The following is a 13,073-nucleotide window of genomic DNA, read 5'->3' as shown; positions in this document are numbered from 1 at the left end:
CTTAGATATCTTAAGACATGCTAGGTAGAAAGGAACTGTTGTGCAAAACTGCCAAACGCTACATTTCCTGTAAAGGCTTTCTTACAGGACAGCCTTATTCCTTTCTGGGGAAGGAAAAAAACCAAAACAAAACCAAACCACCACCCCCCTACACACAAAAAAAAACCCCCAAACAAAAAAACCCTACAAACCACCCACACACACACAACAAACCCAACACCATTCTTAATCTGTACCTGTTCCTGCACATCTTCAAACTCTGAACTAAGCAGCTCTATGAAGATGGGGACGGCTCCTGCTTGGATCACTATTCGAGTCTGAAGGGAATTTCCCGAGGCAATATTTGTCAGCACCCATGCAGCTTCGAACTGTAAAACAAAATACAAAAGGAAGTTTACTACAAGCCTTCTGTGCCACACCAAAAATTAAGACTAGAAGTCTGTAAAAGACAGAAGGAACTGATGTAGGGAAAGCGTGAGATATTAACACAAACAATTTTCAAAGTAGGAATCAGAACAATAGTTAAAGTTACCAATATCATTTGAAATCAAAATTTGCAGATCTTTATGCGAATAACATCAGGTTTGCTGTGTTTTTCAAATATTGGTTTTTGCTATGCAATTATATTACCTTTGGCCTGTTCTACTGCCTTTCATTACCAGCTAAGAACCTATACACACAAAAATGAGTCTTCCCACAAGACATCAGATACCTGCATTCACTGAATCAGCAATGATCTTCCTGAAGATGCATGAAAAAGACATTGTTTGACAAAACTTTATAGACATAAAGCAAATAAAAGCCACTAAAAAACCCCACCACCACCACAAAAACAAACAAAAAACCCCAAAATAAATTAAAAAAAAAGGAAAGGAGGTTTCAAAAAAAACCAAACAAGTTTGTGATCACAGTCTGGTAGAATTCTGCAACTACAGCAAAGTACTTCTCTCCAACTCTTGTGATCAGTATTACTGTCAAGAATTATTAGTGCATGATGATTTATTCAAGACTTGAAGCAAAACTGAGATCCTGAATTAACACTTTGCATCTTTTCATTTAGCTGTTTCTGCAATTCATTTTTATTTTAATCTTAACTTGTGAAAGCATTAACTTTTTAAGCTGAAATGCAAATGTTAACACTACCCGATACAGAACTCAGAAAATATAGATTCTAAAAATCTAGATTTCTGGTAGATTTCTGCATGCTTTTCAGTCCAAAAATTATTACAATATGCTAGCAAATTTAAATCCTATCAGATACATTCAGAAACTAGAGAATGAAAAGACTTGTAAAAGGTGAATGAAAAGGCAAAAAAATCAACAAACAATAAAACTGGAAAGTTGTATGCTATAAATGACCAACTTTGATATTACTAATGAATTTTATTAAACTGATGTTGATCTGGCAGTATTCCAGTGAAAGTCCTGATATACTTCCCAAGACTAGCTGTCTCTGAAGAGCAACAAGAACTTACATTTAGGATTTATTAATAAAAGCACCTCCTGCTAAAGGGACATACATATTCCTGAAATGGGCCTGAAATAAGAACTCAACAATTAAGCCTATGCTTGTAAGGCTTCTGATTTCCAAGTGTTCTTAATTATTAAATATTTTAGTTTTTAAAATACAATTCTGCCCTCCTGATGAACTAAATTATCTTCTGGTAAGATGTGATCAGAATAAACAATTCCAAGATATATCATTGTAATACACAAGGAATATGGGCTGCAATAAAGTAGATACACACAATGCCAAAGCTGCAACACTCATCATTAACGAACCAGAAGCAAAACTCCCAGGCCAGAGCTTAAGGCCAATATAAAATGTATTTGCTTTCCTGTAATTTTACTTTCTCTGAGGTGAGTATCCAGTGTTTTGTGATGCAATATAACAGGATTATTAGTCATCTCAACCACAGAGGTTTCTTACTCATGTTTTAGAACTTGCCCTTTGGCTTCCACCAGGATGGCTGCTACCAGGTTGGACTATTCTCAACTCAGACTCACACCTTCTCCAGTCATACACCCATGACAAAGAAGAAACCCTATGCATGAAAAGATTAAAATTTAAGACCAAATAGCAGGTCTTGCACAAATCTGTACTTTTCCTCAAACATTTATAAAGTAAGTTTTGATTATGAGCTAATTCTCTCCCCATCTTTCGTAGAACAAAGTTCTGTAAAACTGAGCTCCTCCCAACATCTCACTAGATTCAAGTGTGAATTAGATGATGCCCTTGTGTGAACACCACTTAACATTTCAGATGGCGTCAGTTACAGAAAGGTTAGCTGAGAGACAGCTTCTCTCCTCCATCCCCACTCTGGACACCTGATGCTCCAGGACCTATAAACTAAAGAACAGCCTCATGCAAATGGCAAAGGACAAAAAAAAAACCCCTTCATCATATTAAAATTAATTGACAGGAAGAAAATCTCATCCAAGGAATAATCTTGGTATCTCTGTGGCACTGTTCTTTTCAGATTTCCCACTCCATCACAAGAAGATTTTGCACAAGACAAGTTTACTTGTTCATGTATGGGTTTAAGTGATCACGGAGAGGGGCGTTTTTCTAATTCTTGAAATCGCTTGAGTAAAAATTGGACAGAGGAATTCCAGACAAATCCTTCCTACCACTGATACCAGAACCCCAGTTTTTAATGTGTATATTCCATTGACACCACAGAAGAAAAACAGAGCATAAAGTCACACAAAATTCCCAAGTTCATCAACATGGACCTACAGTACCTAAGCACAAAAATACTTCAGCATTTCCAGGATTAGTTGAAAATCCTTTCCTTCTACAGCTAGGCTAGAGTCAGGAATGCCTAAAATGGTGAGCCCAAAATCTGTACCTGTGCCAGGAAACACTTTCGGAAACACTGACAGAGTAAAAACAAATACTAAAAAGCAAGGTCAAGGGGAAATTCCTAACATATCACAGCAAAAAGTTCTACCTGCAGACCCTAAACTGCCAAGCAGGCAGACAGATTTGGCAAGGAGGAAAATTAAGCAGTTGGAATGGAGTATCAAAAGCAATGTACTCAGGTTTCAATGTTTTGTTACAAACTCTTTATGACAAGCTTGGAAGTTTCAACTTTGATTTTTGCAAAGAAAAAGCAAAGATCAATACTACATGTTACATCAGTAAAGCCATGATGATTTGACTCAGTCTACAGTTGCTTGTGAAGTTTTTTAAACTCAAGATGTATCTGCATTTGAGGAAGTATCTTCTACCCTTATTTTCCCTTCCTATTCAAATACATCCTTGAAGTATTAGGAGCTTGTTTCCCTGCATCTGCCTGTCTTAGGCTCCCATGCTAGCACCCTATGAAGTAATAAAAGGTATTCAATTTTTTTTTTTTAATATCCAATTGCTTAGAAACTTTTCACTGGAGTTGCAAACCAACTGGCTTAAATCTGATACATACTCTTAGTTACTGTCCTCAGACTCCTCAAAGATAGCCAACAGAACTCTGGAATCATGTAGGTATCAATTTGAAAAATAATTCCTATAAATTATACCTCTTCTTTAATGTGTAAGGAAAAAAAAATGCCAATTTTTCGCATCTCTCCACTCACCAAAATTTGGATTTCACATGGGCATTAGCAACTTTGTTGCCTTATGCGTTTTGAAAGAACACTGATCCTAACCTATATAATGTATCTAATGGTTACCTGTTAACTTTTTCCTTTTATTAGACAATTCTTTTTTTTTATTTTCTACTAGCCCAGAAGAAAGAACTTTGATAAGAAAAAAAAGAGATAGCTGAAAATGAGACAAAGCTCTGAGAAGCAAGTCCAAGATGAATTAAGCACCACTGTAGCAGACACAGTTTAGTTCTTCAAACCAGAGCAAGTAAGCTTCAAGGTTTCTGTCTTTATCTGATTCTATCTAATTTAAACTTGGTTTTTATTTGATTAGAAATTTAAGTTATAATTCTAGAGATTTAAAACCATCTTCCATTAGTACAAAAAAGACAAACACTGAAGTTTAGTTTAATAGCTTTTCATCTGTTGAGGTCTTAAACACTTTCTTACATGACAAAGTGTAAAGATCCCACCCTAGCAACCACACAATGCATCTCAAACATATCTCTCTACCCCCGTCTCCAAAGGTCTTGCTAGAAACTCTGAAGATAAAAAAGCTTTTTAACCTAGTAAAAAAAATGAAAGTACAGCTAATTAAACAAATCACTGATTTTTTTTTCCTAATCTGCATCACCAAATGCCTTTGTAATATAGGAAGATATATTTATTTTTCTATACCTGTAATGTACAGTTTTCTTTTCGTTTGAGGAACTCCACAAACCTGGCCACCACTCCCGGTGTGCTTATGACTTCATCTATTGGGGGATTTGGTTCTATTTAAAACAAAAAGCAAAGTTAGATACAATTCATTTTTTTGTAGGGAAATTCTCAAATTAGTGCATCAAAATAATATTCAATGACATACTGACTCCTCTTTTCTAAGAGTGTGTTCTTTTTCTATACAATACTGCTTTACCTTTACTAAAAGACAAAGGATTCCCATCTGTCACTGTAAGAAGACTACAGCCTAAATTCTGAGGTAATGAGCTAACATTACTCAAAACATTTACGCACTCGGTAACTTAGGCAGACCAACTTCACAGCAGCAGTTCTGTGAAGTCACTCTGGCATGCAGACGTGCAGAGAAACTTGGGTATATCAGCATATTTAAGCCATAGAGATACTGCCCTACAATATTAAAGAGTAGACATCACATCTGCATCACCTAGCAGTTATCTATAGATTTCAAGAAAAAAGCGACTATTACACACACCTAGCTGATATTTTGCAAAACAGAGTTTCATCCAGAAATTTCTGTACAAAACTCAATCTTTATTGCTGTCAAAGTAAGAACATATGCCAGGGACACTTCTACATTTTTCTCCAAGTAATTTCAGTCCTTACCTTTAGAAAGAAGCTTTCGGAACTTCTGGGTAGCTGAAAGCTGCTGTTCTGGACTATTGGAGAAAATCATCTCAATCATATCAGAGGTGATGACTGCACTCTAGCATTCAGGTGGGGGAGACAATGACAGTGATAGAGAAAATTGGGAAAACAAAATCTGGGATTAGTGGCAAAAACGTTACTTTTGCTACACTGGTATCAAGTTCATCTCTTACTGAGTAAAAATCTAGGTAAGACCATCATGGAAACAAATGAGCCATCACACATGTACATCTACATATGCAGCATCACTCTTACATGTCGGCTTTCTTTTCTGGAAGCCAAAATTCAGATTTTATTTCAGATATGGTAAGAAAATTACTCTTCAGAATCTCTCACCTGTACTTTCTTCCCTTTTTTTCTATCTCCCCTCCTCTAAAATAAATGTAAAATTGTCAGCTTCAACAAAAGGCAGTTTAAATTGTAATAGCAATTACTGTTATACAAGAACACCACTTTGATTACACTATTATTTAGATTTCTGTAACATGTACATTTTGACTCATTCTCTTACACCAAAATGTACGAGACCTGTCATTTTAGAAGAGCTGGCAAACCTAATGCTTGTCACCATAATCAAGTAAGAGTATTAAATTTTCCATAATACTGATGGTTTCCACTAATACAGCTAAATTAAATCAGTAATCTTTCTAACGCCAGGTAAAAACTGACAGTCTGTTCATCACACATGTAAATCCCTGTAAAGAAGCATGAGGAAAGTCAGATTTTTTCCTTCCACTTCTGATCTAAACCCTTAGATAGACCTGATTCAAACCCCTAGATAGACAGGGAGACAGATGACAGTGCTGAAAATACTTAAGCTTTGTCTGTAACAGCTAGCAGCTCCAGCTGTTAAAATCCTGAAATTAACGACATTTTAGTAAACTGTAGTATCTATCTCAATTACCTTTTACTGTCTATTCATTTCATATAAGCTTCTACACAAATGATTAAATGGTATTTAGGACTTGTCTGATATTCAAAGACTATCTTGAAGAGCAAAACAATATATTCTATCAGTGATCTACCACACTGTTCATAGGCATTCTATTTCACAGTAATCTTCAAGGTAAACTTCAAGCACCAAGAGAAACCAAGCCCAGCCTGATTTCTATGAAAACATCATTTGCATACTCTGAATACAGACACAAGTGTGAAAATCAGCAGTTAGACTTAAGTGAGGACTGCACTTCCCTTAAACCTCTCTGTTACAGCCTGAATTCCTTACCATTTTTCTTTCCAGGGACAGGACTGTGGTAAAGAAACAGGGAGAAAGCCAAAAAGTCTAATTTCCACTTAAGTTTTTTCTGTAGGATGACATTCCAGCTTGGAAAGCAGTTTAAGGACACAGGCATGTAGATAAGCTAGGTCTAGCTGTGCTTCCCACACCCTGGCTAAAAATGGTGCCACTTGAAAGTCTACTAACAAAGTTTTCCTCTGAGCCCCTTTTTACTTTGTAAATTGCAATAACACAATGCCTGGTTTGTATTTTCATGTTACAAGCACTATGAATTTCAGATTAAAAAAACCCCAACACCTCTGGGCAACAGTTGATAAAATCACCTATAATGGCAAACACCAAAACCAGGAAGTGACCAGCCTGTCTGGAGCCATGATGGTTTAGTTCATTCTCTTGAAAGCATATCCACTGAGCAACCACTCACTCTTATCCACAAGATTTTTCTCTCCTGTAATCTGTTTCAGGGCAGTACACTGAGACAGGTGCTTAAGAGCCGTCCCTAAGCACTCTGCATGCCAGTTTTCACATTCTCCTGGAATTCCATTCCTCTCAAGTCACTGCACAACAGGCCCGCCCCTTTCAACAAACACCATATTCCTTTCTGATGACTTACAGAAGTCATCTCCATGTTGTTCATCTGAGCCTCATGGAAGCCACCATCTGACATCACTTCCTCCTCCGCTTCTTCCTCAGCTGTTGCAACATTTCGGCGTTTAAACAACTAAAGAGAGAAAGTATTTAATACATATTATGCAGCCAATATACACAGCATGTCAAGTTAGGCTACAATAAAAACAATATATGCTATCACCTGAAAAAAACTAGTATTCTAGCTACAGGACTCCTCCTGACAGTAAACGGAGAAAGTTTAGTCATGTAAGTAAATGAAAGCAGCAATGTGCTGGAATATTGGTTCCCGACATTTCTGAAAAATTCTCACCGATATTCCCTCTTCACCATTCCCCTCCATCTACGAACTATCTCTAGCTTCCAGACAACTGCTTCATTGCAGACGATGCTGGGGCTCAAAGACCTGAAAAATCGCCGGGTATAACAATGTCTGCAGAACACCTGCAGAGGCTGGGGTAACCAAGCTGCAGTGGCAAAAAGAGGGCTTTGGAGGGTGTCACATGGGACTGAAATTATACCGGGGTGAACAGTTTCATTGCTACCACTTCGAGAAGGTACCCAGTTTGAGATGTCAGGAGGAGAGCTGGAGAGGCTAGTTAAGTCTCCTCTTAATCCAGCTGTCTCCCTGGAAGAAACATTAGCAATGACAAGTCTGCTCTAGGGGTACTGCCCGGCCTGCCGAGTTCGGGAAGCGAGCCTGCAGCTCTGCACCACATCAGATTTGCACCACCGCAGACAGGCAGGACAGAGCCCCGACACAGACCTGCTGTTACTCTTCTCCAGAGAAGATGGGGAGGAAACAGTACGCCAAACTGCTACATCTACAGCAACCCTAGGTCAGTGATGGGCATCCTTATGGAATGGTATTTCTTCCAACCTACTGTATGTGCTCAAATACAATCTTAAACCAAAATTTACACATTGCCAAGTTATGTGAAAATTCATAAGCCCAAGGTTGGTTTTGTGGGGTTGTTCAGCTAAAAAAAAATAACAAGCCAAAAACAAAACCAAGGGGAATTTAAACAAACTCCCATGAGTTACGTACCAAATACATAGAAGTACCTGTACAAGGTCTGAAATTATAGAGCTGCAGGCTCTGCTTGCAATTCCACTTCTGCTCCACTGTTAGTCCAGATAGGACTAACAATTTTCCTTAACAGAAGGAAATACTGCCACACACTTTACCTAGCCAACCTGTTGTAATCAGGTCCAAGAGAGGTCAAGAGGCATACACTAGACAGAAAATGACTCATCATTTTCCTAATTCAGTAATGGCTTTGCAAACAAGACCAATATTCTGTGCTACTAGTAGCATATCTGGAAACGATACCTGCAGATAGTGAGCAAAATCAACATGAAATATTGCAATTCCCTCCCAGAACCCTCCCCACCTGTCCTTGGAAGCATCTGGTATTGACACTGTGAAAACCATGTTAAACAGATCAGACAACAGACCTGATTTACCATTCCAAACGAAAGCACATTACTATCTTCATTCTCACTCCAGAAACCTCAACATTGATGAAAAAGGCTTCATTGTAACTTTGTTTAAAATCGAACCAATCCCTTAAAGCTTCCAATGAACACAACTAAGAAAAGAAAGATCTGTCCGGTGCTACCCGTTCTTATCAGAAGATGGTTTTCACCATGTCTCTGCCACTGCTGCTGTTTCCTGATGAAACCCGCAGAACACCTGCCACTTCGCACAAGGAATGAAGCAGTAAGAACTAGGGAAGACATGAGCAGGTAGAGAAGCTTTGCTCCCGAGCATTTTTCTCAATCATTTTATTTACAACATGCACCAATCGCACCACTGTAGGTACCACCTTTACAGGCATAAACATAGCGTGAACTTTTGTAAACTCATAAATGAACTGAAACTTAAAGATAGAAAACTAAGAAGAATTAGGTCAATAAAATACTTCTTCCATCAAGAAAATCATCACTGCAACTTATAAAGACTTGGTCAGACCTCCTCCTCCTTCAGTTCTAGCTGCATTCTTGTCAACCCAGCTTGTCACTCTTTGAACAGGGATTAAAGCCGCAAGTCAGGTAGTAAAAAAAAAAAAACACACACCAAAAACAAAAACACAGACCACAAACCAAAACCATAAACAAAAAACAAAACAGGAGTTCCTCAATCACCCTAACTGCAAGGTCAGACAGCTTTATTCAAATCACCTTTAAGCTGCTCTGGCCAAGCTTATACCGAAGCAAATGAGCAGCATGCACTTTTAAGTTTTGTAAAGCCTGCAGAAAAATCAGTAAAGTCTGCAAGTGACTCTGATTTCAGACTGACAATGTATGAACTTGGAAGGGAAACAACTAAGAAGGGACTTGGGAGAAGCGAAGAGTCAGAACAGGGGAAGACAAGACCGTTTAAGGACTGGTTACCATTATCACAACTGTAGTACAGTACCTGTTCCTCTCTCTTCTGCTTTCGTAACTGAAGACCTTCTTCCTCTCGCCTGCGACGCATCTCATCAGGGTTTAGAGATTTGTTCTTGTAGCTTTTCAGTCGGAAATTCTCTTTTCCTGAGGTCGTCATGATTCCTTTACAACAAAATTTTTAAAAGAAGTCAGAGAAGAACTACTCTTCCAACAACACGTTATTTTATACTCTGTCTCAGTCTCTGTACCCATGCATTTCCAGCCACTGCCCCTCTATATCCTGTCAATTAATTTTCAATAGCTTAGAAGGCACAAAGCAAAATTTCACAGAATTGTCACCTTAGCGTGCCAGTTGTTCACATCAGAACAACAAACTTTTATTTTGCTCTCTGAGGCTGCAAGGTATGAGTAAGTGTAATATTAAGAATGAACTAAGATCTCTAAGGCAGAGTATACAGTCTGGACTAAAAACAAAACTGCACCAATAAATCTTAATATTTCTTCACACAGGGAATTAGCCAAACTAATTATATGCCACTGCCTTCACTCAGAAGTGAAGGGGGTTTAGCTGCTTTTTAGCTTAATTCACTTTGCAAGTCAGTACAGGGGCTTTTTTGCACTCCAAATCCACATTTTAAGTTACTTCAACACAACCCTGTGTTTTATCTATCCAGACAACGCCTACAAGGAAAATGAAATGGAGAAGTTTTAGATGGGGATGGTTTAACCACTGAAAATGCTCACTGCTGCCCGTGATATTCTTGCCCTCCTCCCCACCCCCAGCCTCTAATCCCACCGCTGTTTGTGTGGAGGGGCCTTTTTTTAGTCCATGATTTCCAAGGACTCTGTCTTACGTAACTCAGTGGATCAGCATTTATAGTGACCTGTGATGATTCTCACATGCACAAAGCTGCACTTCGGAGTTACGTACCATAAAACAATAGCTACAAAGCTGTGTGGAAATACCACACTCCCCCTTAAACCAATGCGCTGTGGATCAGGTCTCTACTCTTAGCACTCCATTCTGCTGCTATTTCTCTCCTTACACCTCCCCTTTAAATCCAAAACATGTTGGGAACCAAATTCTAAACATCTTGGTATTTCCATGTATCTTCATACAGATGCAGAATCTCCAACATGTTGTGAATACCTGCAGCTTTGTAATACAAAATTAACGCTCTATAAAAAGTTACTCTAAGGTAACTGAGGACTTCTAAAGGTCTCTTCCAAATGCTCTAATGCGTTATATTAAATATGCTACCTACCTCAAATTCCATAAGCACAGAATCACCAGATGATAAATGATCTCCTGTGTACTTTTTTCTTTAAAATGGAGCAACACAGGTGTAAACAGACTCTCAACAGCTTAGGTTTCCTATTTAAAATACAAATGTAGAATAAAGTCTACTCTAACCTCCTTTTCTTTCAGTTAGCACAAAGACTTTTAAAAGATTAAAGAAAAAAAGGTATCCAAATGTGCTTCTTATTAGAGCCTCTTTTAAAGTTACTGCTACCTGACAACTGTTTGTAAGAATTCTGATCAGAACTGACTCACTGAAGACATTTCAGGCATCACGTCAAGCATTACTGTATTCTGCCAACTGAGATTTAGAAAACTGTTAAGAGAAAGAACTACTGTATTCAAGCTCAGTCAATCACAGATCACACTGAATGCAACATAAAAACCTAAGCAGATCAAGCAAGTCATTCAGCAGCCTAATTCTGCCAAAAAGGCTCTTCCTGAAAAGGTTTTATTTGAAATAAAGGTCCTACAAAAAGATACACCTTAGAATGCCTTAAGCCCTACATCATTCATAACAGCTTAGAGGCTCCTTTCTTCCTGTGTTTAGGTGCTTGAGCTTAAAGTCTTCGTGTTTCTTCCAATATGCTTGGCTATAACATTTTCTTCCCATTTTTAGTTTAAGTGACTACTACCTGTACATTAAACATAAAAACTATTTGTGGAAGGCTTGGATTTTAACTGCAAAAAGAAGTTCAGTCTAACAAATAGTCAGAACACAACATTTCTTTTGTTTCTAAAACATTTTGAAAGAAATATTTATATATTCTACAATTAGCAAAATTAACTCGAACACCAGATGGACAACCATGAGCTAAAAGGACATGCCAGACAGGACATCGGCTTTGCAGCCAACCCTAGTCAATCTGCCTTTGAACAGGAACACGGGCACACACAACAGCCCAGATAAGATCTCAGGCCTTCCCTGACACGGTTAGCAATTCTCCATTTCCATCTGAAAAACATCATCTCAAACTCACATTATATTTGCCTATATTTGGGATTTCAGGTCTTTGATAGCTCCTGTGGTCATCTCACACCTTCACTTTCAATCCCTAAAAGTTCTTAACTTAAAGAAATCTTTGCCAGGGAACACCTTCATTTCGTAACACTGAATTTCACCTCTTTTCTATTATGCAGCCCCTTCATATGATGTTCCAGAGTTTCTAAACATCAATGACACCGTCCAGCTTCATCATCATCAAGTTTCCTTAGCGTATTCTTCCTTATTGTACTTATTTACCTAGTTTCCCCTCAACTCCGAACCCGTATACTAATTGAGAGAAATTAATTTTGCTTCTGACTTCAGTAATAATTTTAATTTTCCTCTCAGAGCTCTATTAGCCCTCTCCTGTCACACTTTACATCATTGTTTCATTTATTGAAAATACAGGCACAGGATTTACTTAAATTCTGACTTTACTTCAACCCCTCTACCTAATGGCTTCACAAGCTTTATCTTCTATTTATTACACTCTTTAGAAGCCTAGCTGCAATTTCTAGCTATGCTCACTCCTGATTTTCAAAACAGCTCACTGCTGACTAACCCCTTCTATTTTCTGAGTAATCTGTATGCTTAAAATCCTTTTAAAGTAGTATATTGTGGTTTACCTGCGAGTAAAGCCTTTCTAGAAACTCCTACCACCAAATGACTGGGAAGACAGTTTCTTCTATTAAAAGTAAAAAAAATTAAGCTCCCTTCACTATTGAGAAGTTACCAATTCAAGTAATAATGAGTTCAATAATTTGAGAAGTTGAATCAAGAAGTTACCAAGTAGTAATGAGATCACCAATTTCAAACTAGTCCCTCACTGATAGTAAATAAACAGAATCCCAACACATAGTAACGTATCCATTTTATATACCTGCCTACCTAACCTGTATAACCATTAAATCTCAAACTATTTTCTAAAAGCAGTTTTTGTAATATCCTTAAATCTCCTAAAATCATTACTATTTATCATTCTTTTACTGGTTCCCTGACTATCAGTGAAAAATTCAATGAGCCCATCAAGGATTTCATCTAACCCACACCTATTTCTAGCACCTTTGACCTATTCAGTGTGAGCACCCAAATTATTTTGTTTAGGACTGAAAATACAACAATCCTAGATTACTTGTTACAGTCATCCAAGGATTGTTTGCTGTAAATCAACTCTTCCATTTCTCAGGATGTAGCCTTTCCCCCAGACTAAACCACAGAGGCAAAACAACTTCGAATTGCCTGACTCATTTCTGCAGTTTTGTTGTGGCTTAACTGAGCATCCTTCACTGGTCACTTTAAATTCACCATTGGATAGCAAACCCTGGATCTTCTCTGCACGATCAAAATTAATGCTACTTCTGGTGAAAAACTGTGGTGGTTGCCATGGAAATGTTCTACCCATCTTTTCTTTCCTAAAGATAGCATAGTATTTTCCACATTTTTTGGATACTCCCAGCTACAGATAAAAACTCTGGCAACCTGGTGAGGAGTTTTCAAGGTGTATTCTTTAGATTTTTGTGCAGCACTACACAAACCCCATATGACACTTCCTCCTC

General features: G+C 37.9%; 1 protein-coding gene across 2 annotated transcripts in view; it reads right to left on the bottom strand.

Moving 5' to 3' along the window:
• Positions 1-13,073, bottom strand: part of KPNA1 (karyopherin subunit alpha 1) — a 54,263-nt gene that overhangs the window by 32,316 nt on the left and 8,874 nt on the right. For both annotated transcript variants that reach the window (XM_080390949.1, XM_080390950.1), the window contains exons 2-6: positions 9,261-9,394; positions 6,825-6,932; positions 4,933-5,032; positions 4,267-4,361; positions 237-368 (exon numbers count right to left, since the gene is read on the bottom strand). In XM_080390949.1, the coding sequence (XP_080247075.1) occupies positions 237-368; positions 4,267-4,361; positions 4,933-5,032; positions 6,825-6,932; positions 9,261-9,389 (564 nt within the window). In that variant the 5' untranslated portion in view covers positions 9,390-9,394. The remainder of the gene's footprint in view (positions 1-236; positions 369-4,266; positions 4,362-4,932; positions 5,033-6,824; positions 6,933-9,260; positions 9,395-13,073) is intronic.

This window comes from Falco punctatus (genome assembly GCF_963210335.1).
Source record: "Falco punctatus genome assembly, chromosome: 6".
NCBI classification, from domain to species: Eukaryota; Metazoa; Chordata; class Aves; order Falconiformes; family Falconidae; genus Falco; species Falco punctatus.
This window is presented reverse-complemented; position numbering and strand designations above follow the sequence as displayed.